The sequence below is a fragment of the Adiantum capillus-veneris genome, chromosome 30 (assembly GCF_014529385.1).
Source record: "Adiantum capillus-veneris isolate H3 chromosome 30, ASM1452938v2, whole genome shotgun sequence".
NCBI lineage: Eukaryota > Viridiplantae > Streptophyta > Polypodiopsida > Polypodiales > Pteridaceae > Adiantum > Adiantum capillus-veneris.
The window spans coordinates 17,029,275-17,053,374 of record NC_140960.1 but is presented as its reverse complement, the minus strand read 5'-3'; the positions used below and the strand labels follow the sequence as shown (position 1 = coordinate 17,053,374).

Genomic DNA, 24,100 nt, shown 5'->3' with positions numbered 1-24,100 from the left:
CTTTGACAAGAATCATTATACGCACAAACTGAGCTCTTCATTGATTTATCAAAGGCATGAGAATTTACAAGTGGAATAGTGCGACCACACTCACTAGCGTCTATATACATATTCTTTCCCCCTGTAAGTGAAGTATATTCTCCTTTCAGGGAACTTTATATTGGCAGCCATACGATCAAACCATGGTGCCCCTAGGATAGCATCCTCATGTTGGAGAGGAGAGATGAAGAAGTCTTCTTTGTCGACATAGCTTTGGACATGAAGCCTCAACTTCCCGATCAAGGGAGTAACAGAGGCTTGTTGTCCCTTGAAAGCTGCGTTAGCCGTTACCATATCTCCCATCTCGAAAGCTTGAATGCCCAACTTGGTGGCCAACTCCGTTAATATGAAGTTGTGAGTAGAGCTAGGGTCAAACAAGATGAATGCATCATGCTCTCTTACCTTTCCCCAAGCATAGGAGAGTGATGAGCCTTTGCAATGAGCATCCTCTTTTGGAGCTTTGATGGCGGAAGCCCTAGGAGTCTCATTGCGAGTATTCTTCTTGGGGCAAGAACGATAGCCATGTCCTTGCTCTCCACACTTGAAACACTTATGATCCTTGCGAAAAGCTTCAAGCTCTTCAGGAGAGAGTTTGTTTTTACCTTTGTATACTCCCTTCTCCTGGACCGATTGTTGTTGTTGTTGTAACAGACTTGGACACTCCAAGTCAAGAATCAATCGCGACAGCACCAAATAACCACTTCAAAACAATTCACAGATCACAATAGATTTGCACTGGCCCGGCAGAGTTCCGTGCCTAGAGATATTGGCCCCAAAGACTGGCGCCCCTTTCGGTATTTCTTTATGTATTAAATCAATGTCAAAGTACAAGAGAGCGGTTAGGGTTTCACTCTCAGACTCTGCGTCCAGATGCTCTGCAGAGTGAGTCCTAAACCCTTATTTATTTGTTTACAAGGGATGCCCAAAAGCAGAGCCCCAAAAGCTTTCAAAAATAAAAGCAAAATTTCCCTCTCTCTCTCTCTCTCAAGAGAGTAAAAATAAAGCAGTCAATTCTTCTCTCTCTCTCTCTCGGCCAAATTGCGTTTTTTGGAAATCCGTACGCTGCCACGTGGCATTTTTGCCGCCAGAGTTACGGTTTCCAGCCACATTAGGGTTTCAGCCAACAGTCAGGGTTAGGGTTTCTAGAAATTAGGGTTTCTGCTGACAGTAGCGACGTCATCACTTTGTGACATGCTCCCCTCTTGAAAGCATTGTAATCGATCGCGATTACGCTTGCAAAACCGACAGAAGCCATAAACCGTCTTAGCAGACATTGACTGTTAGTACCTATGTACTAGGAACACACATTTAGCACATGTACCAAATCGACAGTCACAAAGTCATCACTTTGTGACATGCCCCCCTCTTGAAAGCATTGTAATCGACCGCGATTACGCCTGCAAAACCGACAGAAGCCATAAACCGTCTTAGCAGACACTAACTGTTAGTACCTACGTACTAGGAACACACATCTAGCACATGTACCAAATCGACAGTCACATCACACGACATCACAGGACATCACTAGACATCACATGACATTCAACATTCATTCGGATCTTAGACCATGATTTATCGGCAATGTAGCTAGCAATCGCCTCTAGATCCAATCGGGACCTCATCGATGTCCGATTGACTAACCCCTATTGCAACCATGTCTATTCGAGATCAATCAGACCAAAATGCTACAGTCATTTCGTCTATCAATTCCTGCACTTAAAAGAAGTCAAGAACAAATTAGTATCATAATCAAGAATTCCATTAAAGTCATACAGCAGAATACTGTCAGCTTTCAGTATCCCTGAAGCTCAAAGAGACATCAGTGACTCTAGTATCTAAATCAAGGCATCTGTTGACAAAGGAGTGGAGTGACTCCCCTCTTCTGCATCCCACTGTACCAGATCTCCGACCAAGCTGAATTCTGGGTTCCGTTTGGAGTAGACTATGCTAAACCAAAAGCATCGAGGTAAAGTTTCACAATCTGAGGAGTATCTGCTAGATCCTCCTCCTCCATCCACTACGCATCCAATGTAGGATAGTTCTTGAACTTAACCAAGAACCGCCTTAGGAATTCACCTTTAGTCTTTGTATCCTTATGTGCCAAAATCTGTTCAGGAACAAGGATCTCCTCGTTTTCTTCCACTTAGGGTTGCTCATCAGGCTCCCCATCATCAGGCACATCACCCTTAAAAGGTTTCAAGAGACTCACATGAAATGCATTGTGAATCCTCCAAGTATCTGGCAGTTTCAATCGGAAGGAGACATCATTTATCTTTTCAGTGATCTGGAAAGGTCCGTAGTATCACATACTAAGCTTTGGAAAAAGCCTCTTCTTTCCCTTTTTCTTTCTTAGGCATGCCTTCTCAAGAAGTAAGAGCACCCAATCATCCTCCTTGAATTTCAAGTCGCGACGAAGGCGATCCACTGCCTTTTTTTGTCGTTCTTGAGACTTCTGCAATGTCTCGCGAACCTTGGCAAAAGCCGTATCCAAATCTCGCGTATATTCATCCGCTTCAAAAATCTTATCTTTCGTGCTTAGGAAGGGTGGAACCTTCGCATCACCTTCAACAATCTTAAATGGCACCTTCCCCGTCGAAGAGTGTATCGTGTTATTGTAAACAAATTCCACCAAAGGTAAGTACTTTTCCCATTGAGTCTTTTGATCTGAAGTATAAGACTTCAATAAATCTAGAACCACTGAATTTGCAATCTCAGATGGCCCATCAGTCTGCGGGTGGAACGATGACGAGAACTGCAACCGTGTGCCAATGTTCTCCCAAATTGCCTTCCAAAACAAACTCGTAAATTTGGGGTCTCTGTTGGAGACAATCGTCTCAGGCATGCCATGTAATCTGAAGATCTTGGCCACAAACAGTCTCACTAAGTGATCCGGCTTGACTGTTTTCTTCACTGGAATGAAATGAGCCTATTTGCTAAATTTCTCAATAACAGTCCAGATACCATCGTGACCACTATGTGTTCTCGGGAGATTAAAAATGAAATCCATTGCAATACTTTCCCAGGGGCGGGTGGGTATGGGTAAAGGCTGTAATAATCTCTGTGCCTTATGCCTGTCAAACTTGACCTTCTGGCATACTAAGCAACTGCGCACAAACTCTTCCATATCCTTTTTGAGTCTCAGCCAAAAGAAGTATCTCTCTACCCCTTTCATGGTGGTAGCAATGCCGCGGTGACCCGTAATAGGTGGACAGTGGCATTCCGTCATAACCTTTTTTCTCAACGACTGTGTAACGCACAACATGGTTTTTCTCATCAAGTAGCCTTCCCGAATGGAGTATCCTGCTACTGTCTCCCCATCCCCGTATGCGTGTGAAAATATCTGCAAAATCTGTATCTGTGGCATACATATCGACCATATCCTCGAATCTCGTATGATGTATCGCAAAAATAGCCAGAACCAACGGCTTCCGAGACAAAGCATCCGCCATCACATTCTTTTGTCCCTGCACATGGACAATTTGGAAGTGAAACTGTGACAAGATGTTTGCCCACCGCATCTGCTTTTCCGAAAGCTGCTTGTGTGACAAGAAGTAGCGAAAACTCTGATGGTCTATAAAGACAGTAAAATCCGCTCCGAGTGGGTAATGCCGCCACTGAGTAAGAGCATGGATAACCGCCAAAAGCTCTTTCTCATAAATCTGTGCTGTCATCTCTGGCCTTGAGAACAATCGGCTCTCGTAAGCAATGACATGGCCTTCTTGCATTAAGACCGCACCCAGACTATGACCACAAGCATCACAATATACTTCAAATGACTTCTGCAAATCCGGCAAAGTCAAAACTAGTTCCGTAGTCAATTTCTCTTTCAATGTCTGAAAGGCAGTCACCTCTGTGGATCCCCACGAGAAAGGGACTCCTTTCTGTGTCAAGATATGCATAAGGGAAGCAACCTCTGCAAACTTTCGTATGAACCACCTGTAGTACGAACACAGTTCCAAGAAGCTTCTAACTTCATGGACATTCTTCAAATCGGGCCAATCATGTATAGTCTCTATCTTGGCCGGATCCATTTGCACTCCTGCTGCTGAGACAATGTTTCTGCATTAATCACTAACTTGTGATCTCGTAATGCCTGAAAGACCTGAAGGAGATGATCTCTGTGTTCTGCCTCATTCTTGGAGAAAACAATGATGTCCTCAAAGAAAGTGCCGACAAATAGCCTGTACTCTCGAAAAATCCTGTCCACCATCCGGTTAAATGTCGCAGGAGCATTGGTTAAGCCAAAAGGCATCACCAAAAACTCAAATAACCCAAAAGTAGTCCGAAAGGCTGTCTTGGAGACGTCTCCTGATGCGATTCGGATCTGATGATATCCACTATTCAAGTCAATTATGCTAAAGCATGAGGATCCCTGTAATCTGTCGAGTATATCATCGATCCTAGGAATCGGAAATCTGTTCTTGATGGTGATTTTGTTGAGAGCTCTATAATTGATGCACATTCTCCAAGATCCGTCTTTCTTCAAAACCAACAACACTAGAGAGCAATACGGCGAAGTACTACCCTTTTCCAAGAGGTCTTTCACTTGGTTCATAATCTCTTCATTCTGTGCTCGGCTCACACGGTAAGGTGGCCAGTTCGGTGGTGTGCTTCCAGGTATCAAATCAATGGTATGATCTTCAGGACGAGCAGGTGGTAACTCGCCTGGTAGGCCCTTTGAGAAGCAATCGGCATGAGAGTGGAGAAAATCTTGGCGTTCTTTATCAAGTTTAGACATATTTTTCCTATCCTTATTGCTCAATTCTTTCATAAAGATCGAGTAAACAAACAGACTAGATTTCATTAATTTTGAAATGGCCGAAGCCGATACAATAGGGACGGACTCGCCCTTCAGTTTAATATCAAGTACAATTGTTCTACCCTTTTCTGTAGTCAAAGTCGCTTTCCTCGCCCGATAATCGACCACAGCGTTCTTGTTGTGGTACCAGAGAATCCCTAAGAGAACATCACAACCCTCCAAAGGCATTATGAAGAAGTCCTCATGCCCCAAATACCCCTGACAATGCAACCGAAGTTTGCCAATGACAGGTGTAATGGCTACGTCCCTGCCGGGTGCCCCTAGAACTGCCTCCGCAAGTGGTCCCATACGATCGGGAGTGATCTCGAGCCACGCCGCCAATTCTGGTGAAATGAAGTTGGCCTTGGCTCCTCCATCAAAGAAGATCAGGGCCTCTTGATCTTTCACTTTGCCCCAAGCTCGGCAAAGTTCTGTACTCTCGTCCATGGTGTCGGGATCGGTACCCACACAATCTCGAACCAGTCCTGTTTTCATCTTGCCTTTTTGTCCACGTTCCTCAGCTGCTCTCGAACTCTCAGGCTTGTCGTCGTCCTTATCATTCTGTTCTTTCTGTGCCTTTTTAGGGCAGTTCGCGGAGATATGTCCTGTTCCCCGCATCCGAAGCACTTCCCCTCCTTGATGAATCGAGCTCGCTCCTGAGGAGTAAGCTTGGGTCGTGCATCCTTTTTGTCTGTTCGGCTCGTTGTGTCATGGCCTCATCTGTGCGGTAGGTTAGATTGCCAGACTGAGTGGCAAAGCCCCGCTTCGCATGACTCATCAACTCCTGAATAGAAGCTGACTTCTGCTCCAAGCAGTGATCTCGGATCTTTGTAGGTAGACCCAAGGTGAACCGCTTGATCTGTTCTCTAAACAAGGTCTTCTTGAATGAAGAGGCGGGTAGAAAAGAGCTCCAGAATCTCTCACAATAAGCATTTATTGTATCTTTCTTGGTCATCCGAAGATGGTTCCAAGCAACTCGTATATCTCGTTCATACTCTTACGTCAACCAAGAAGAAATAAAAAGCTTCTTAAATTTCAACCATTTAACTGGCGCAGTCTTGTTTAAAAGAAGAGTGGACCACCAAGTGCGAGCATTCCCCTTAAAGTAAGAGGCAGCTCTCCGAATCTTGGAGTGCTCTGTGTAGCGTCCTCTCGCGAAAGCAATGTCAAACTGCTGTATAAAAGACAAAGCCTTTGCAGCATCTGAGTATCTTGAAAAAGTATCAAATTTGATCGAGTGTCCACCTTCCTTAAACTCTCAGACTTTCTTGCTTTTATCTTCCAGAAATTCATACTGGTTGGCTTTATAAAAATTCTTCTTGTTCGCATAAAAGTTTCCGTCATCGGAGTTTGAACTGTCTGTAGACGAGTCCTTAGTAGAACTGTCAGTCACTGGGTGAGATTTAGACTTCTTTGCCTTTTTCTTGCCCTTTCCGAAGCGTTGTTTCTTGCTTCGCTTTTTACATTTTCTGTCTTCTTCGTTCGAATCTGAAGAGCTAGAAGAACTGTCAAAAGAAGAAGAAGAAGAAGAAGAAGAACTGGGTACTCCTTCAAAGTGAACACGCTTCTTTTGTTTCTTTGCTTTGTCAAATGTCGACTGACGACCCAAATAACCCGGGAAGTCAGTGCTTTTCTTCTGCTTTTTGGCTTTCCTTTGCGCGTCAAAAAGCTGGGGGGTGGTGTAGTGGTTTTCTGTCACTGCTCATGCACTTCCTGAAAAGAAGTCTCGCTCGTATATTTTGCAAATTTTGGATCCTTCGCAAACTTGAGCATTATCTTTGTTGCATTGCCGATCAATTGATGACGCTCCATCTCTCGTCGCTCCGCTTGAGTAGGCCGAGGCGGGCCATACTCTCTGCTGGAATCTTCGTTGTGATTCCTGTCCGCATCTCCAGATGAGGGAGTCGACTGATCCTTGCGTGAAGCCATAGGTGCCGCGGAAAAAAAAATTGGGGATCCGATTTCCCGTAGAAGAGAAATTGGCCGTGCTCTGATACCACTATAACAGACTTGGACACTCCAAGTCAAGAATCAATCGCGAGAGCACCAAATAACCACTTCAAAACAATTCACAGATCACAATAGATTTGCACTGCCTGGCGGAGTTCCGTGCCTAGAGATATTGGCCCCAAAGACTGGTGCCCCTTTCGGTATTTCTTTATGTATTAAATCAATGTCAAAGTACAAGAGAGCGGTTAGGGTTTCACTCTCAGACTCTGCGTCCAGATGCTCTGTAGAGTGAGCCCTAAATCCTTATTTATTTGTTTACAAGGGATGCCCAAAAGCAGAGCCCCAAAAGCTTTCAAAAATAAAAGCAAAATTTCCCTCTCTCTCTCTCTCTCTCTCTCTCTCTCTCTCTCTCTCTCTCTCTCTCTCTCTCTCTCTCAAGAGAGTAAAAATAAAGCAGTCAATTCTTCTCTCTCTCTCTCTCTCTCTCTTGGCCAAATTGCGTCGCCCATAGGGCTGCTTTTTAGCTCCGCATTTTCCGGAAAACCGTACGCTGCCACGTGGCATTTCTGCCGCCAGAGTTAGGGTTTGCAGCCATATTAGGGTTTCAGCCAGCAGTTAGGGTGAGGGTTTCCAGAAATTAGGGTTTCTGGCAGAAATTAGGGTTTGCAGGAATTAGGGTTTTTGGCAGAAATTAGGGTTTCTGCTATCGGTAGCCACGTCATCACTTTGTGACAGTTGTTGTTGTTGGAAGTGCCTTGTTGAACATTGGTCTTCCCCTTTGCATCATTTTTGCCTTTGTTGTCCATGGGTTTGACATTACGTCCAGCCCCTTGATAGAAATTGATACGTGAAGAACCATGGTGTGATCGATTACATCGCTAATAGTACCTGGCCGTTGAGAGTTGATGTATTCGGCCATCTCTTCAGGTAATCCTGCACAAAATTGTTGTCTTTGCTCGGCAAAGTCTATCTTTTGAAAGACAGTAGCCTTGAGATGTAAATCCCAAAAGTTGTCTACATACTTGTGGATAGACTCATGAGAGAGAAGCTTCAAGCTGCACCATTCGATAAGCACTTTGTCCTTTGCATCGCTTGCAAGGAATTGCTTCATGATGGAAAGTCGTAGAGTTTTCCATGTCTTTGGGGCTTCGCCGTTGCCATGAAGGCTAGCCCACCATTGACGAGGTGAATTTTGAAAGTGCATAGCTACATGGCGTAGCTTGGAGGACTCTGTAAAGCTCTCGTCTCCAAAGGCCGCATCAAATTGTTGGATGAAGGCCAACACTTTGTCGGTAGCACCAAAGGTGCCATCATAAGTGAGAAAATAGATACTCTTTCCTCCCTCCTTGAACTCCTTTAACTTTTGGGACCTTCTCCATGCAGGGAATGATTTGCGATGTCCTCCCCTCTTGTATTCTCTAGGAGAATATCCATAGCTTTCATGGGAAGAGGAGGAAGGTGAAGATGAAGGAGAAGAGGGTGACCTCTTCCGAGCCCTTTTCTTCCTTTGTTTCCTCGCTTCTCTTTCGGAATGACGAGGAGAAGGACTCTGTGTTGATCTTTTCCTCTTGGGAGGAGTAGGCGATCGTTGAGACCGTTGTCTGGAGCCACATCTTCAGAGGAACTTAAATTTTCATTGCTTTCTTGCTCTTTGGATTCCTCCTCTCATATGGGAGAGAGTCTTCTTTTGGGGATCTATTGGGCACTGACGACGTTAGTGGGGATGTCGTGGTATTTAGTCAATACTATGCATGATGGAGATGATGGTTATATTGTCTTGTGGGTGACTACCATGGGTCTATACCTCGCACTTTCCTTCAAGGGTGAATCTGGGCTTACCCTGGATTCATCTAGGTATATCTCTTCAGAGGCCTCCTAAGCTCTCTCTGCTCTTGGAGAGGAAGGGAAATTCCATAAGCACGAAGTTGTTGAGTAACTTCGGCTTGCAAAGCAGGGTTGCCCATAGCTTGCTGCAACCTAGTGACTAGATAATTCACAAACATGGGAGCATCATCATTAGCACCTCCATGTGCAAAATCAAAGCTATCAATGTTCATTCTACTCTCTTGATTATTGTCAACCATGTTAACAAAATTTATGTATTTACTTAGTGTATGCTTTGGCAATTCAAAACCTTAGTTGCCACTCCTCTTAGCCTTTGAAAATCGGCTCTTAAGTATCTACACCCACGGCTCAAAGTGGTTAATTATAGAGAGTAGGGGAGTAGGTCTAACATAGCAGAGTTGCCGAGGGCTAGCTCCTTTCGGACTTCTTATGGGTCAATAATGGTAAAGCCGTAGGAAAGTCTAAAAAGACTCCATTATTAAGTCCAAAGCTCCCGAGGTGTGCACCATACCCCACATGGTGGGCTCAACATAGATCCCAGTTCCACTTACCCTAATATAATTAACAACATCAACCATTTATAGGCTACTTAAGGACCTCTCTTCTTCAGCAAGAAAAGAGAAACCAAATGCTCTAATACCAATGTAATGGAATTAGCCTTCTAACTTGAGTTGGAGCGGAAAGAGAATAACATATTGAGCATTTCTTTGAGCATTCTTTTGTGTGTAGATTTATAATGAGAAAGAAAGTGCTTGGATGGAGAGAGCAACACTAACACATTACTTTATTAACATGGCATGATCAATACTTGTAACAGAGAGTGAGAGTTTAGAGAAATTGACACCAATAGAGGACTGGATTAGTTGGAGCCGGTCCCCCTTCCAATAGGCATTTGGCTTATAGATTCTTCCATGACGGAAGACTTGTTTACAATACAACTGTTTGTGTTCCTTGAGACCTTCTTGATGAGATGAAGATGGTACGCTTCACTCACCAAGTATAACAACAATAAACATGATTAGCATGAACTTGGAAAATGCCCAGCCTCAATCCCAAGACCTCAAACACCATGAAAGGTGAGGAGAGCTGGCAGGGAGTGAGGAAGAAGAGAGAAGTAGAAGTAGCTCTACGAGAAAGCAATAACCCCTTGCACATAATCATTCATAGCTCTTGTAGCATAGCTTAGCATAGTGTTAATGGAGATTAGAGAGATTGATAAGCAAGCATAAGAATTCTCTTGTGTGGATTTGCATCCATAGCCAAGAGCTTGTGGTAGTAGGTACTCAACTTCTCAAGCTTGGAGAAGGAGATGGAATCCTTGCTTCACAAGAGTGTGTGAAGGGAAGAATGAGGGGGAGAGAGCTTGTGGGATGCTCAAATGAGAGAGAAAGAGAGAGCTAGCTAGGTCGACCCCCTTTCCTAAGCTTCCTTTGAAGCTCATTGGGCCATGTAGCCCTCTAGCCAATGAGAGCTTGGCTCGCTTTGGGGCAAGGTGTGTAGCCTCTTGACAAGTGTCCTTTCCCCTTGTGAGGCTAAGCTAGCACTCCCCTTGCTTAAGCACAACCCCTACTTGCTTGCGTAGTGTGTCTCTACACTTGACATGTGGACCCTTTCCTTCCATGAGATTATGGGTCATTTGTGAGGTGCTCTCATACTATCCACCTCCCTCCTTTGTAGGGCTCGCCCCCTCATTAGTAGCAAGTACTTTGAACTTGGTAAGTAGGCAGGCCCCCTGCTTAAGCACATCCCTAGCTTAAGCAAGTTGCCCCCTTGCCTGCTTCGACCTTAGTGACTAAAGAGTAAAATTAAAGATTATGTCTTAAGGCTTTTAACACTTACCTTGGGAGGCTTTAATGAAGACAACCCTAAGGTGTTTTGCTCCATTGGTTACCCTTGCTCTTAGGTTTATGGAATATTTGCAAGCACCGCTAGTGCCACAACAGACAAGGCAACCGTCTCATGCAATAGAGCATGTCGAGGCTCAAGCCCACGTCCCTTGTGCGTCCCAGCAGGGCGGGGACCTCTCACATGTTGCAGAGTCACGTGGGGCTCCAAGACAAGTTCCTTCTGTCCACGAACAGGTGGTTAGGACGCTTATTCCACAGGCTTTACTAGTTCGGTCAGCCACCTTTCAGAGTCCGCGTGTTGCATTCAATGGACAAGGAACCAGTTTCCAGGCTATGCAACAAGTTTTTCCACCACCCACAATACATCTGGGTATTTCGGGGGTGGATCAGTGTTTCAGAGCATGGCTGGATATGCGCTTGCAAATCAGCAATATATGCCAGGAACAATGTTTGGGGGTATGCAAGGCATGATGCCAAAACCCATGTATGGAAATATTGGCATGCAACAAGGGTTTCAGTGCAGTGCAATCCGGGCTAGTTTGGGGTGCCACAGGGCAATTTTGGCATGGTTGGTTTTTCCGACTAGCAAGCACATATGGCACCAATGACATAGAATGTCAATGGTCAAGGGACGCCAATGAGCCCTATACAATGCCCATGTTGCAAACAATTCCCTATGACAATTTGGGAGCACTGGAAAAGCCAAATGCCTACAAAGAAGGTGGTGCAACTATACAGTTTAATACTTTCAGCGGCTTTGAGGATAAGGCAAAGGCTCTTACTTTCCTCCAACAGTTTGATACAGCTTATGCAGGGGGGGATTTTACAGAGGCCTCCAAGGTTAGGAAAGTTTGAGGATAAGGCAAAGGCTCTTACTTTCCTCCAATAGTTTGATACAGCTTATGTAGGAGGGAATTTTACAGAGGCCTCCAAGGTTAGGAAAGCTGCCACTTTCTTTAAAGGCAATGCGCTTACACGGTGGACGGCACTGTTGATGCAAGGCATGCACGCACCACATGGGTATACTTCAAGCAAATGTTTGCATCTTCGTGGATGTCAAATGAATTTGAAGCCGATGTCATGATGGATTGGCACCAACTCTCTGCGGCTACTTGTAAGAGCCTACAGGAGTACAATCGGAGGTTTTGTAAAGCGTTGCCCTCAGTAACCTCCTACAGGTTTGTGCGTCTGACAGAGCAAATTGAGAAGTATTGTTGTGGGCTGCCTAAAGGGCTTCGAGATTAGTGTTCAAAGAACAAAGTGGCTACCCTCACTCAACTTACAGAAGTTGCCAACACTAGTCTTGCCTTGTTGAAGGAGCGGATAGTGGGTTTCCAGGCAACGTGGAAGGGGGTCAGCAAAAGAAAAATTCAGCAAAGAAGCCCGTTGTGAAAGTGACTCCTGAAGCATCCCAGGGGTCAGAAAAGGCAAACAAAGGCAAGTACTCAGCCAAGAAAAAGAAAAGGAAGCCTTTTGTGCGTAAAGTCGTTCAAGGAGAAGAAGGCTTAAATGAGTGAGGGCAAATGCTTTATATGCAAGCAGCCTGGCCATTTTACTGCAGATTGTCTCCAGAGGAGGAGGCCAGCTGACTCAGAGGACAAAGAGGACCGGAAAGGCAAGAAGCCTAAACCCACGGCAGGTCTAGTGCTAGATATGGTGGGTGATAGTTCTGATTCCAGTGAGCTATGCGTGGGGTAAAGTCAGAGACCAGACATCACTTATCTTCTTTGATCCAGGTGCTAAAGCAAACTTTATCTCACCGGAATTGGCCATCAAGGTGGGTATCAAAGCTGAAGAGATGGGGTACACGGCAGAGGCAGGGATGGCATGTCCTGGCCACTCAGATTGTGTTACGCATATCATTGGAAAGCTGTGTCTACATATTCAGTCATATGTGGACACAGAAGAATTTTACATCATGCCACTGAAAGGGTGCGATGCGCTGTTGGGAATCCTATGGATGTTCTGTATACATGGAGTGTTGGATGTCTCTTCAACAAAAAGATCACGCTTTAGCATAGGGGCAAAACTCACATCCTTGATGTAAAGCTTAAAGGGGAGTCTGTCCGTATTGTATCTGTTTTGGCTATCACTTCTGTAATTAAGAATTATCTTTCTACATACTTGATTTTTGCACGTGATGTTTCAGATAATTGTCAGTCAAATTTATCTGTGTTAGATAAAGAAAGGTCAGCATTTTTGCGAGAGTTTAATGACTGTTTTTTTTATTCTTTACCGTCTCGGTTGCCGCCAGAGAGGCATGAGGACCATGCGATAGATTTGGTGCCAGGTTGTAGCCCACCAAATAGGCGTCCCTACAGGGTTAGTGCAGCTCAACAGAAAGAAATTATGGGCCAAGTAGAGGAGTTGCTAGAGAAAGGGCTGATTCAACCTAGTTCTTCACCCTTTTTCTCCCCAGTGCTTCTAGTGCAGAAGAAGGATGGCTCTTGGCGCATGTGTATTGACTACTGTGCCTGAATAAGAATACCATCAAGAACAGGTTTCCTATCCCAAGGATTGATGATATTCTTGACCGACTAGAGGGTGCTGCAATTTTAAGCAGGATAGACCTTAAGAGTGGGTACCATCAGATTCGTATCAAGCCAAAGGATGTGCACAAGATTGCGTTTAGGACGACATTTTACATTTGGTCTGTATGAGTTCTCAGTGATGCCGTTCGGTTTTACAATTGCTCCTACGTTCAATAGGACGATGGATCGGATTATCCGCCCACATCAAAAGTTTGTCGGCACATTCTTTGACGACATGATAGTCTACTCAAAGAATAAAGAGGAGCATAGGCGTCACTTGACCATTGTCTTCGAAGAGCTATGCACTCACAGGTTGATCATTAATCCTAAGAAATTGAGTTCTTCTTGGAAGAGATTCACTTTCTTGGCCACATAGTGTCAAAGGGTGGTGTCCAAATGGATCTTGCCCAGATTGAAGCAATTAGGACATGGCCAGATTTGAAGATTGTGCATGATGTCTGTAGCTTCTTGGGCTTATGCTCTTACTACTACAGAAGGTTTATCAGGAACTTTAGTGAGATTGCTTCACCGCTACATGCTTTGCAAAAGATAGAGGTCACGTTCAGGTGGACACAAAAATAGATTTCAGCTTTTGATCTCTTAAAGGAAAAGATGATTTCGGATCCAGTAATTGTCTTACCAGACCTCAGGAAGTCATTTGTAGTCCAGTGTGATGCGTGTGGGAGTAGTATTGGGGTAGTGTTAATGCAAGATGGTCGGGTAGTAGCTTACGAGAGCAGAATCTTGCAAGGGCCAAAAAAGACGATGCAAATCTATGAGAAAGTAGCTTCAGAAAGACCCCTTAGCCGTGATTCATGTGCTTTCTAGTTGGAGGCACTACCTGTTAGGTGCTGATTTTGTTGTCCAGACAGATCATCAGACCTTGCGATACTTCTTGACATAGTCAAAGTTATCCGAAAAGCATATGTGATGGGCAAACATTCTTTCTATGCTCCACTTTCAGACTTTGCATGTGGAAGGCAAGAAGAATGTTGTTGCTGATGCGTTATCAAGAAAGCCACAAATTTCGGTTGTGTCAATTCTTTATCATCTTGAGCTTGATGACATGAAGGAATAGTATGCTATTAATGAAGATTTTGCAAGGATCTTTAAACAGTTGCAAGATGGGCAACGCCATGAGCACTACCTCCGCAAGGATGGTTTTATGATGATGCATGGCAGATTATGTGTCACTAGGCCATTGCGACATAAAGTTATGGTAGAAAGGCATGTCCCATTGTATGCAGGGCATCGTGGGATAGATGCGACAATGAAAGTGGTGGAGACATTCTTTTATTGGCCTACTTTGAGGAGAGATGTGGATGCCTTTGTGCGAGCATGCGTGATTTGCCAAAAGGCAACTAGCTTATTACAGCCACTGCCTATTCCAGATAAGCCATGGGAAAGCATTGCTATGAATTTTATCTTTGATCTTCCACGAATGTCGATAGGAATGATGATATATGGACCATTATTTGCAGGTTTAGCAAGCAGGCCCATTTTATTCCTGTCAGGAAAGAAGATAAAATCTGACCAGATGGCATTGTTTGTTTATGTTCAATGTGTTCAAGTACCATGGTATGGCACAATCGATTGTCAGTGTCACAAATTTGGGCACCCCAAGTCGAGAATCGGACACGACACACGAGAGAATCACTTAAAATATTTCACAACTTTAAAATCATAGTTCAACTTGGTCGCACAGCCCAGCGTAGTTCCGTCCCGAGAGTTATTGGAACCAAAACCTGGCGCCCCTTTTGGTACTTTTTAGTATATTAATGTTTGATCAAAATACAACTCCCACGTGTCCTCGCATCTCAGACTCTTCGTTTAGATGCTCTAGAGAGTGAGGCCCCTAAGAGTCCTTTTATTCTTACAAGAGATGCCAAAAGTAGAGCCCCAAAAGCAGTTAAACTCAAAAGCAATTTGTTCTTAAAGCAATGATCCCAAAAGCAATTTGTTCCAAAAAGCAACTAGCTCCAAAAGCTGCCAGAAAAAGCAACTTGCACAACAAGCGGAATCCCGTACAGTTCTGCCACGTCAGCATGTTGGCAGCATGTTTTACAGAGCTGCCACGTCATCAACCTGTCAACGGTATTTGCAGACGTCCGTACTGCCACCTGTCACAGCAGAATTTGCGGGCATCCGTACTACCAACGTGTGTACTGTCCTTTGCTCTCAGGTGGTCATGCCACGTCACCATTTTGTGACATACCCCCCTCTTGAGAGAATTGTATTCGTCCTCGATTACGCCTGCAAAATCAGACATAAGTGATGAACTAGTTCAGTAGACACTGACTGTAAGTACCGACGCACTAGACGACACAAATCCAACACTTGTACAAAGACGACAGTCACATTACATCACATTCATATCACATCACATGGAATCTAGGACCGTGATTCCTAGCGACGTATTTAGTAAGTGCATTATCACGTGACACATCCAACCCCATGTGTCCGTCGACAAGCTACAACACGACAAGGGTTGAGTCAGTCCAGTCAGTCTAGATTAGAAGTGATCTGGCACTTTGTGAGCCTATTCGTAGACCGTGCATGCCCAGTCACTTAGTGTAGATGCATATCCTCTGGTTGCACACAACATGATCATAAGCATTCCCATCAGAATCCATCAAAATCCTTTAGGGAAATTTTCTAGTGCATTTAGCCTATTTTACCTATTTTTGATATTTTTCACTTATTATTTTTTAGTGACTTTTGTTGGAAAGTAGGTAGGGCAAATTGAGTAAGTTTGTATATAAGCAAACCTATACTAGCACTAATTGGCAGAAGAGGCAACAGGAGCTTGGCTCAACAGGCAACTTCTCAAGCAAGACCCCCCACAGCCTTGGCGTTGTTTGCATCAAGCACCCATCGCCATAACCTCTCAACCCTAGCGTTTCCTCAGCAAGAAGTCATTGCCAGCAGACCCCAGCATCTAGCATTTTTGGAGAGCCCTAGCGTTTGCAGATTTTCAGCCTCTACAGATTTCAGCCTTGGCGATTTTCAGCAATGAACACCTGCAATTTCAACAATGAGGACCTGCAGTTTCAGCCCTAAAAGACCATCAGTTTCAGCCCTAAAGAACATCAGTTTTCAGCCGCAACAGATTTCAGCCCATTAGCGTTTTTGGACAGTAGATAAAGAGTAGCAGATTTCAGCCCTTAGATCGGTCTCGCCATCCCCGTCGTCGTCATCGATCTAGCCTAGACTTGCATCAGTCACATGCATCCACTTTGTACCAGATTGTGCAATCAATAGTAGACCACTCTCGCCGACGAGAGTTGGGCCTTCGGAGGAGGGTTTTACAACGTCTCTGGTGTTGTATTCTCTTCTCTCTCTATCTCTCAGTCTCATACACTTGCACGCACAGTGTCCATTCACTTTGTTATGATCATTGCACTCTCTCATTAAGAACAGAAGGCTCTACCTTCCATAAGAACAAAAGGAACCTCAAGCACAGTTCGGAGCACTCATCTTGAGCAAAGTTCAAACATTCATTGCGCTGCATCTTACACGCATCTAGATCCCCACCGGACCTCATTGATGTTGATTAACTAATCCCATATCGCGATCACGTCCATGGATTCGGTTTTGATCTAGGACCATGATTACTGGCAATGTATTTAGCAATCGCATCTAGATCTATCCCAAATCTCACTGATGTCGGATCAGTGTGACATGAAACGTTTCGGCGTTTCGTGCGTTTCGAGGTTTTTGAAACGTTTCGTTTCAGAGCTCAAAGAAAGCGAAACACAGGTTTCGTTTTACATGTATGTATCTATAATTATACATTGAATATATATGCAAATTCACCTATCAAGACATGTGAAATACCAAAATCTAGATGTGAGACTTGAGTTAGAGTGAACAAGGTAAGTCGGCAGCCAACTGCAGCAACGTACAGATATAGATGAGGGGGCTTGGCAGATGTGTAAGGTTTAGAGAGAGAGAGAGACACAGAGAGAGAGAGAGAGAGAGAGAGAGAGAGAGAGAGAGATTATTTGATGTTCGTGAGGCGGCCTTTGTACATGGCTTAAAAAATCCCCAAACGGGTGGTTTGACGTCAACCAATCAAAAGGGGACCAAAAAAAAAATCGACTCGTTTCGTCCGTTTCGCCGTTTCAAGGTTTCGGAGGGCTGAAACGCGTTTTTATGTCACTATGTGTCGGATTGACTAATCCCATATTGCGATCATTCCATAGATTTCTGCAGCCCAGCACTGTCGTGTGCGAGTGGTCATTCTATCTGTACTCCAGCACTGTCGTGTGCGAGTAATCATTTCCGGAGATCCCAATCTATCACTAAGTTCATACTGAACAAAGTGGTCCAATCATTCAGTTCTAGCTATGTGGCCATCTTATCCTGCAGGAACTCTTGATGCACTCACAACAATTCCATTGAATCATTCGCGATTCAAAATTCATGATTTAATATCGAGAGCTGTCACTGCTCCAAAATCATCATCATCTCATTCTTAATCCTGTTATCTGTTCACAAATAGCAGGTTCTTTCATAAAACATTAGTTTTATACTTAAATCAAAATCATCTTCAAAAAGTCCTATTTCATTCATAAAGCAAAATAATGGTAGTTCATTCATAATTTTTTATCTAATATCTACTCTGAAACAAGTATCTCCTTGCCCCATTCTATTTCCGATCTGTCAACCATTTTCATTGTTGTGCCTTCTTGGGGCATCATGAAGAGATATGTCCTTGTTCGCCACATTCAAAACATTTTCCTACTTTGAAATATTCTTCTGTCAATCTCTGTTCTTCTGTCAATCAAGATCGTGTATCTCTTTGTCGTCTATTTCTGTTCTGACTTGTCGAAGGTTCATTTGGTGGGTAAGTCAAATTACCCGAATGTATAGCAAATCCCCGCTTTGCATGTCCCATCAACTATTGTATGGACTCGGACTTCTTTTCAAGACAGTAGTCTTGGATCTCTTTAGGAAGTCCACAGCAGAACCGTTCAATCTGATCCTTAAAACTGATCTTCTTAAAGGATGAAGCAAGTAAGAAGATATCCCAAAATCTTTCACAATAAGTATCCAAGGATTTGACCTTGACGATCCGAATATGGTTCCAGTCAGTAATCACGTTGCGTTCGTATTCTTGAGTGAGCCATGAAGAAATAAAGAGTTTCTTAAGTTTCAAACACTTTGTGGGTGCCTGTTTCCTTAACAAAAGAATAGACCACCATGTTTGTGCATTGCCTGCATTGCCTTTCAAAAAGGATGTTGCCCGTGTAATCTTGGAGTGCTCGATATAGCGGCCTCCAGAAAATGCTATATCAAACTGTTGGAGAAAGGCTAAAACCTTGGGACATCACCCTGAAAAGTACTCAAACTTTACTCCTCTTTGAATTCTTTGGCTTTTTGTCCTTGTCGTCGAGGAAATCATACTGATTGACTTTGTAAAAGTGCTTCCTTGTTTAATAAAACATATGATCTTTCTGTCGTTTCTTGTCCTTTCTGTCCTCATCACTCGAGTGAGAAGAAGATGAGCTGTCTGAGCTGTCTGAAGAAGATGAGGACGACCTCGATGGTCCTTCGAAGCGTACATGCTTCTTCTGTTTTTTGGGGTTTTCAAAAGAGGATTTTCGGCCCAAGTAACCAAGGAAATCAGTTTCCTTGTTACGTTTCTTCAGTTGCTTCTCTTTTGACTCCAATAGTTGGTTGACTCGTCTTTCAACAACGTCCTCGAGTTTATCTTTAGTAAACATCCGTGGAACAGGAGGTTGCTTGAGGGCTGACTTGATTGGGGTATCGATGGCTTTCTGCCTATGGGTGTGCACCTCGTCAATCGGGTGTTGGGTCAAAAATTTTGCATATTGTGGATTCTTTGTAAACTTGAGCATCTGCTTTGTGCACTCATTAGCCTGTTATTGACGTTCCATCTCCATTAGTTGATGCTGCGTAGGCCGAGGTGGCCCGTATTCGTGATCTGCTAATCCATTCAATTTTCCGTAATGCTTCCTGTTTCAAAAGTTTCAAGAGGGTTCGTCTGATTCTTCCGGGATTCGTCGTTTGAATCCATGTGTGTCCCGGTAAGAGGATCGGATTTCCCGGTAGAAGAGAAATCGGCCATGCTTTGATACCAGTGTCACAGACCCCAAAGTCCAGAATCCGACACGACACACGAGAGAATCACTTAAAATACTTCACAACTTTAAAATCACAGTTCAATTTGGTCGACACGGCCCGTGCTCAGGGGTATTGGCCCTAGAACCTGGCGCCCCTTTCGGTATTTCTTTATTATATTAGTGTTTGATCAAAATACAACTCCCGCATGTCCTCGGCTCTCAGACTCTCTGTCGAGATGCTCTAAAGAGTGAGGCCCCTAAGGGTCCTTTTATTCTTACAGGGATGCCAAAAGCAGAGTCCCATAAGCAATTAAACTCAAAAGCAATTTGTTCCTAAAGCAATGATCCCAAAAGCAATTTGTTCCAAAAAGCAACTAGCTCCAAAAGCTGCCAGAAAAAGCAACTTGTACGAAAAGCGGAATTCCGTAAAGTTCTGCCACATCAGCATGCTGTCAATGCGTTTTATGGAGCTGCCACATCATCAGGTTGGTAGCAAAATTCGCGGACGTCCGTACTGCCAGCCTGTTAAGGGAATTACTGTCCTTTGCTCTTGGGTGGTCATGTCACGTCACTATTTTGTGACTGTCAGCGATCGTGATCCTCGTATGACAAGCCTATTTTGGAGAGGCTTGTTTGAAAACATGGGCATCACGCTCAGGTTTTCATCCTCATTTCATCCACAAACTGATGGAAAGTCAGAAGTGGTTAATTCTATTGTCTTAGATCTGCTGAAATGTTATGTGTCAGATAATAAGGGCAAGTGGGAACAGTATCTACCCATGCTTGAGTATGCGTACAACAATACGGTGCATTCATCACCAAGCGAGACACCTTTTGCGATTGTTGAGGGCGGCAAAAAGGTTCCTCCCATTTTGCACACAAAGGACAAAATTTTGGAAGCAGACCGCTATGTTGAGAATATGGATGAAGTGTATAAGAAGGTCAAGCTTGCCTTGGAGAAGACTCAGGCAAAGCAGAAAAGGACTATTGATCATCACCGTCATGAATTGTTGTTTTCACCTAGTAATTGGGTACTTTTACGGTTTGAAAAGGCAAGGTTAAAGAAGATGAAGCGGAAGGAAAGGTTGTTTCCGAAGCTCAACATGCGTTATTATGGGCCTTTTCAAGTACTTGATAAGATTAGCGATGTTTAGTATAGGCTGAAATTGCCCGACACTTGGAAGATTCATAATGCGTTTCACGTGAGACTTCTAAGACCCTTTGTGGGTGATGTGCTAGAAGATATGCCAGATGAAGATCAGCCAGAAGTTGAGGAACTTGATGAGATCTTGGTACCTGAGCAGGTTTTGGGACATAAGGAAAGAAAAGTTAAGGGACAGATTGCAAGGCGGTATTTGGTGAAGTTCAAGAACTATCCACCTTTGGATGCAAAGTGGATGGAAGAGTGTGAACTTTTGGAGTCACCAAATGTATTGCAGCTTTACCTTGAGGCCTTTGGGTTACAGCCTACGTATGCCCCAACCGAACGAGTTCGAAAGGGGGGTAATGATGGAGCTAGCACATCAAATGTACATAAGGATTTAGTGCAATAGAAGTGGACACTGCTTTACAAATGCTAAAGGTATTATTCTCACTTCTATTGTAGATGAAATGACAAAAGCATGAAGGTCTCATTAAGTCATTTGTATCTATGTTTCATGACCTTTCCTTCGGATACATGTGATGATAAAAGGGTGCTAATCACACTAAATCATCTATGGCATATATATTTGGCATGCAATCGAGGACGTTTGCGATTTCAAGGGGGCTTTATGTCACGAGGCTATGGCAACCACTAACCTTAGTTGTTGGTTTCTTTCCCTTGATTTTTATTTAATTTTTGGGACCCTCTTTTTGAAGTCACAAATGGCTGGGAAAGTGTCCGTATGCACCGGGAAAGTCACCTTTGGCATGGGGATTCTTTCTGTGAAGCCTCCTATTGTGGTTATGCTGCCGAAATCGGGCTAGAGTAGGCCATTTTCAGCCCAGTAAAAGCGGGACAGCTCGTAGGAACTTGCAGGCTTTCTCCCAAGTTTTATAAGAATAAAGAAATACGGAAAGGGGCGCCAATCTTTGGGGCCTACAGGGTATCGCCGTTGTCTGCTTGGGATAGCTCTAGCTACCAAGCCGTGGTTTGTGTTAAGTGTTAATTTCAGTCACAGGTTTATTCGTGATGTGTCAAGTAAAGTTTATCATTGTAAAGATCGGGTGAAAGCTAAAGTCTACCACCCTACAGGCCGGTTTCACCTCCTTTGAAAGAGAAGTATCCTCAAAAGAGGTAACAACAAACTCAACCCCACGTCGGAACAGAACAAACTCTCACTGAAAGCTCTGGTGCTAAAGACGAGCTCTCCCCTCAAGATAGGAAGCCCCCTTCCCGCTCAATTGTGGGAAAAGAGAATAAGTACCATGAGAAAGAAATCTAAGACACCCTAGAGTAAAAATTGCTTCCTTTGTAACTGAATAGCAAAACCTGAATCTCAAAGAATTGGAGGCTCAAAGAGAATCACACCATTGGTAAACTCGGACTGCTAAGAATAGGAAGACCTAAAAGGTCGTCACTTGAGGATCATGTTTGCCAAAGAAGCTATTGGGATCTAGAAAGGACCGAGCTACTCAAGCAAACTCCCTAAGATCAAACCAAATGTCTGCCAATGTCGGCAGTTGGTGGGGACACCTAGTTCTTACTCCTGTAGTCAGCAACATTTGGATGCTTCTCACATGTTTCCCTTTGGGGAGCCTCTGATCTTGGTTGGGGCAGCCCATTCCTATCTTTGTGGCCATGTTGCAGTTTCCCCAGGCGGTTCCTTTACTCTTCCCTTAAGTATTGATGTCTTGTTGTGTATTAGATATTGATTGCACAATTCAGTTGTGGGTATATTTTCTTCAGCACAAGTGGAAAGGACAGTGTTGTTGAAGATTTTAAGGAAGTTACAACAATGACAATATAATTGCTCTTCCGAGTCTGTATGCAGTGTCACATTGTATTGGAGTGTACCTACAGGTTTGATCTTGGCAGATGCAGAGGAGTACCCTAGGCTCACTTGTGATCTATCTTGGGTGATCACCACACTTGGACTATAGACCCTTGGCAGTGCTTGCGCAGACCCAAGCTCTGTTGTGGACTCGTGGTATGGGACGCTTTCCGAGACTCTTTAGTAAGTGTTGGAAATGGCCGTTTTCCTGTTTTCAGAGAGATCCAAGTGCAGCCCAGAGGTGCCCTTCTGCAGGTAGACCTTTTTATCATGTTACTTTCTTAGAGACATGGTTCGGCGTTCCATGTTGCGATTGCATCCTTGATGTACATCTCCATGTTTCAGACAGCATATGACGACCCATGGGAGTCTTCCATGATTGAGGTGGTCTTGTGGCATCATATTTGGATATATATATATATAGAGAGGCACTATTGGATGTGAGTATATTGTACACATTACACAGTAGTTGGATGGTGCGATGGAGAGGCTGGTATGGTCAATAACGTTTTTGATTGGGCTCCTATTTTTGAATTGTGCAACCCTAGGAGAGCCGCATCTTTCTTTTCTATTGAGCAGAGAGTCCTTATAGAGGGGCCAGCATATGATTCTGACACAGGCATCAGGCTATATTGTTCCTTGGAGTATGTGAGTTGAGGTACAGATCTTCATGAGCAGGATTCACTTCAGTTGCATGGTAGCTAGGATATTGGACCGGCAATACAGGATGGGGAGTGGCTAGTATTAATTTCTAGAATCCAAACCGTTATTAAGGGCAGTATCATCTTAAACGAACTTTTCGGACAGAAAGCATGCCATTTTGATTTGGCACAAATTTCTGCTTTACGTTGAGAGAACTTCGGTCAATTATTGTGCTAGCAATGACAAGGATGCTGATGTTTATGTGGTGAACAGGTGGGAGGAAGATGTTCTGGAAGCTGTGCAAAGAAAAGACCGAGGCATTGGAGTTCCAACTGTCAACTTTGAGTGTGAGATTTTGAAAGCAGATGAGGATGCTGAATGTCATGTACAGAGATACTTGCCGTCTCTTGCAGGTCGGGGAGCTATAGGTAAGTCTTATCATGCGTGTCACACTTCTGGGCTTCCTGTCTCATCAAAACGTTTTTTGCCCCATCACTGAGCTTTGCCGACAAATGCTCTCTTGCTTTGTGCCCTCATTTTCACAGTGAATGTTGGCACAATGGACATCAAGGGTCTCAAGTTTGAGTCAACACAGGAAGCAGAACAAATACAACAGCAGCATACTGAGTGTGCTGTGTCAGCGGATAGTCATGGAGCGGATGAAAGCCACGATGAATGTGGTCTACTTGACAGCTTGAGAGAGGAAGTATCTTGCAATGCGTCAACGAGCATTTCTACCGGGGGGAAGGGTCTGTGTGCAATTTGCAAGCCATCGCGCAAAAGGTTTGCTGAGTTTCTGCGAGAAGAGCTTGAAGTGGAAGGCTTATCTAAACAAGGGATCAAAGAGGAAACATTGACAGGCTGGAGGCAGAAGCAAGTTGTGTCAAATGAATCCGAGGATTCATTCTAAAGTTTGTAAAAATTGAGCACCTGCAAGGCTCTTGTCATCTTTAATCATCATGTGATGTTTTGATACCTGTTTACTGCAGCAAAGTGCCTTCGTCAAGCCATGAAGTCCAGCATAACACGAAGGTTGATGGGTTGACTTAAAACAGTCAGCAGGAAGATCTCAAGCATCAATAGATTTTGCTGAAAGAACCTGGATGTTCTGGAGAGTAGTTTTGTTCTCCCGGAGTTTTGTACAGAATTGTCTTAGGATTCAGGAATGCAGTAAGTCTTTGTTGATGGCCATGTATGCTGGGGAAAGCTTGATCAATGAAGGCCGCCCTTTGTATGGTTTTGTTATAGGTAGGCCAAAGTGCTGGTTCGGTTCTTTGGCTTACTGCCATGAATGACACTCTCTCTCTCTCTCTCTTTGGATAGATCTTTGAGGTCTCTTGGGATAGCTTCATACGACGTTAAAATTCTCTTCTTCTTCTTCTTC

At 43.9% G+C, this 24,100-nt stretch overlaps 1 protein-coding gene across 1 annotated transcript in view; it reads left to right on the top strand.

The window, feature by feature from the left end:
- LOC147417612 (uncharacterized) overlaps nt 1-24,100 on the top strand; it is a 90,690-nt gene extending 66,590 nt beyond the window's left edge. The window contains exons 4-5 of the mRNA XM_086506445.1: nt 22,990-23,144; nt 23,262-24,100. Coding sequence (XP_086362571.1) covers nt 22,990-23,144; nt 23,262-23,626 — 520 coding nt within the window. The 3' untranslated portion in view covers nt 23,627-24,100. The remainder of the gene's footprint in view (nt 1-22,989; nt 23,145-23,261) is intronic.